Below are 2,923 nucleotides of genomic sequence, written 5' to 3' on the forward strand. Positions count from 1 at the left end.
TGCTCCCCTCAGTGTATTTCAGTCAGTCGGCCTGTTCTGCTCCCCACCCTGTTTCTGGTGAATCTCTCAACACCCCCCACCTCTGGCTCACATCCTAGTTTTTGTATGCAAAAATCAATCAATAAACCAAACTAAAGGCAAGCCATCTATTATGGCAGGGCCTTGCAATCTCAGTAATGACAAGAATGTGGTTGGGGAACCATCTAAGCCCTATCCTTAACAAGAGGTAAGAGAACGTTTATAAAATAAGCATAGCAAGCATCCACACCCTTCAGATTCATCTTGAGACAATCACTGAATGAGAGCTCCCAGAGCCTCTGCCTTCCCAAGTCTGTACCACAGACTTCAATTCTCTCTTATACTGAGTCCTTTCAGTTATGCTACTTATAGGCACCGGAGGTGAGAGGTCCCCTCCATCATGAAGGTAATTTGAGCAAATGAAATGTACTGCAGCAGCAGACGACCATAAAAGACCTCTACAAGCGTACTCCGTGGGCTTGGGATGATGAACAGGAAGGCCCAGCCTCACTTTAAGGCCCTCTTTCTTGAAACAGAGCAATACACATAAAATGTCCTTGTATTACCTACTAGTCCATTTTATTAGGTTAATTAAATATGTAATTAAGTAGGCAAATTAAAGAGAGGCTGCTTTTTTCCATAGCTTTAATTACCATTATTGCACCAATACAGCATACGCTTTATATACATATATCTTCATCTTCAATGTTCCAGCAATTCAAATACATAATATATTATCATCTTGAAAATACAAAGAACACAACATGGAGGAAGATTGAGAAAATAGGTTTCCGGTAGTTAGTCACTAGTGATTCTATAGTTTCCTTTTAGTGTTTTCTAGTGGAATTTTAAAATATCCTGCCATGGCTCTGTAAGAATAGAGCTGCCTGGAAGGGGTGGCAATGAAAAAATATGGACCCAAAATCAGAAAGAGTCAAGAAGGAAATCAAGGACAGAATACATATCTATGCATTTGGAAACTAAATATAAGGGCACCCTTCCGCCAGAATTTCATCCTTCAAACCGCCCAGTAGCAAACAGAATAGGTAGTGCCTGTTCATCTAACAAAGGAACTCTTCACAGCTTCGTAAAAGGAATGGTGGGACAAAGGGAAGGGACGTGATGGGAGAACAACTCATTTCTGAGACACCCTGGGTGAGGGTAGCAAAGCCGTCACCCGGCAAAACCGACGGCGTGAAGCCACGCCTCTCCAGCCTCCTGCTGAGGATGGTGCGCATACTAGCAGTTTCCTACTAAGAGCTAGACAGACTGAGAAAGAAATGTTTCTGGAAAGGGAACAGCTACCCAGGCAGCAAGGCAATGTGGGTATGAACAAGAGGTAAGTGTTTTCAACCTCTCTGCTCTACAGATGAGGTTAAAAACTCTCAACCCTTCAACTTCGGTCAAATAATGGGGCCAATAGAAAGCAATGCTGTGCTTCAAACACAGCAGCTTGATGGAGCCGCAAGAAAGCAAATGCTTCTCTAGAATATACCTTGGAAAACAGCTCCTTGAACCTCCTTTATCTGAGAGACACCACTCATCAGAGATCTGCACTACTCAACAAACACAGGACAGTGGGGTGCCCCCCCACACAACCCTCTTATCATAGGAAACATGTAAACACACGAGAGGGCGATGGAGCTGCACCAGCACTGGGTGTTCACTGACCAGGATAAGCCTGAAGGAGGACACATAGCAGAAACCCAGTACAGGGCTTCCTCATACCTACTCCTATCAAAATTCTGAATTTAGAAACACTGAGGTTAGACTGTCCATTTTGAAAGTCTTCGGTTAGTGAAAAAGGACGTTTCAAGGATTTTACCTGCAATTGCTAAATAGGGCTTCACAAAGAGGCACACAAGGGTCATGAGATGATTCTGAAAAAAGTTAAGGAAGTTCAAAGATGGAGAAAAATTTTACAGAGGACAGAGGTCATTTTCGCCTTTGAAGAGACCCTGACCTTTTGAGCCCTAAATCACATTAGCCCAAATATGAAAAAACCCACTATTCCCCTGCCCTCATAGTGAACAGGAGAGAAGAGAGATTTTCTTGCCAGGATAGCAAGTATTAAGGTAGGGGAGAGGCATAAACCAGTTGGAACTCAATGGAGAAGCTATGAGAAAGATTGTCCAGTAATTTTGGTTCTAGGGAGGGAAGGGGTGCCTAACTTCCCTCACAGACTGGTGCCCTCAGGATCATTTTATTCCTCAAGTCTATCCATAACATCCTGCCAGTGCTGCTCAGAACTGGACCCAGTTGGATGGCTGTGGTGCCTGGTTTGGAACAGAGCTGTAAGACAAGAGAACAGAGAGAAAGTTGAGGGTATAAAATTAGGACAAATACTCCATCTTTCACTAAATCGTTTCCAAGAAATGACTGCCCAGAATTTCAGAGACTACTTACCACAGCCTGAAATATCTCACTCAAACTTTATTGACAGGTTTCTTTTCCCACCGTCCCACACTCACACTTTCTTACCTAAATACCTGCCAGCAACCCCACATGACCTGTGAATGTCCTGCCTTCCAGATTCCATTTGGCCGTACATCTCATCTATATGCTCTCTATGTTGGTTTTACTAGGTCATACCTGGACGCAGTGCTGAAATCTCCCCACAAGTCATTGCTTGCAGCAGAAACTGGAGCTGGTGCTGATGTCGGGGCAGGGGCAGGGGAGTCCAAATCTAAAAGAATGTCTGAAGATAAAGAGAAAAATTGGGGGTGGGGGGACAATAAAAATATGATAAAAATCTTAGGATTTTCATTCTTAGAAAAATGAAAATTTATGTTCACATAAAAACCCACAGTAGGCCCTCCTTGGTGGCGCAGCGGGTTAAAGCACAGCACTGAGAAGCTAAAGCCACTTCCGCATGAGTTCGATTCCCGCCTGCCCCGGAGGTGAC

The 2,923-nt window shown here is 43.8% G+C and overlaps 1 protein-coding gene across 1 annotated transcript in view; it reads right to left on the bottom strand.

The window, feature by feature from the left end:
• Positions 1-837: 837 nt before the first annotated feature.
• NECAP1 (NECAP endocytosis associated 1) overlaps positions 838-2,923 on the bottom strand; it is an 11,528-nt gene continuing 9,442 nt past the window's right edge. The window contains exons 5-6 of the mRNA XM_004692927.2: positions 2,611-2,629; positions 838-2,310 (exon numbers count right to left, since the gene is read on the bottom strand). Coding sequence (XP_004692984.1) covers positions 2,262-2,310; positions 2,611-2,629 — 68 coding nt within the window. The 3' untranslated portion in view covers positions 838-2,261. The remainder of the gene's footprint in view (positions 2,311-2,610; positions 2,630-2,923) is intronic.

Source organism: Condylura cristata, unplaced genomic scaffold (genome assembly GCF_000260355.1).
Source record: "Condylura cristata isolate star-nosed mole 26May11 unplaced genomic scaffold, ConCri1.0 scaffold00034, whole genome shotgun sequence".
Classification (NCBI taxonomy): domain Eukaryota; kingdom Metazoa; phylum Chordata; class Mammalia; order Eulipotyphla; family Talpidae; genus Condylura; species Condylura cristata.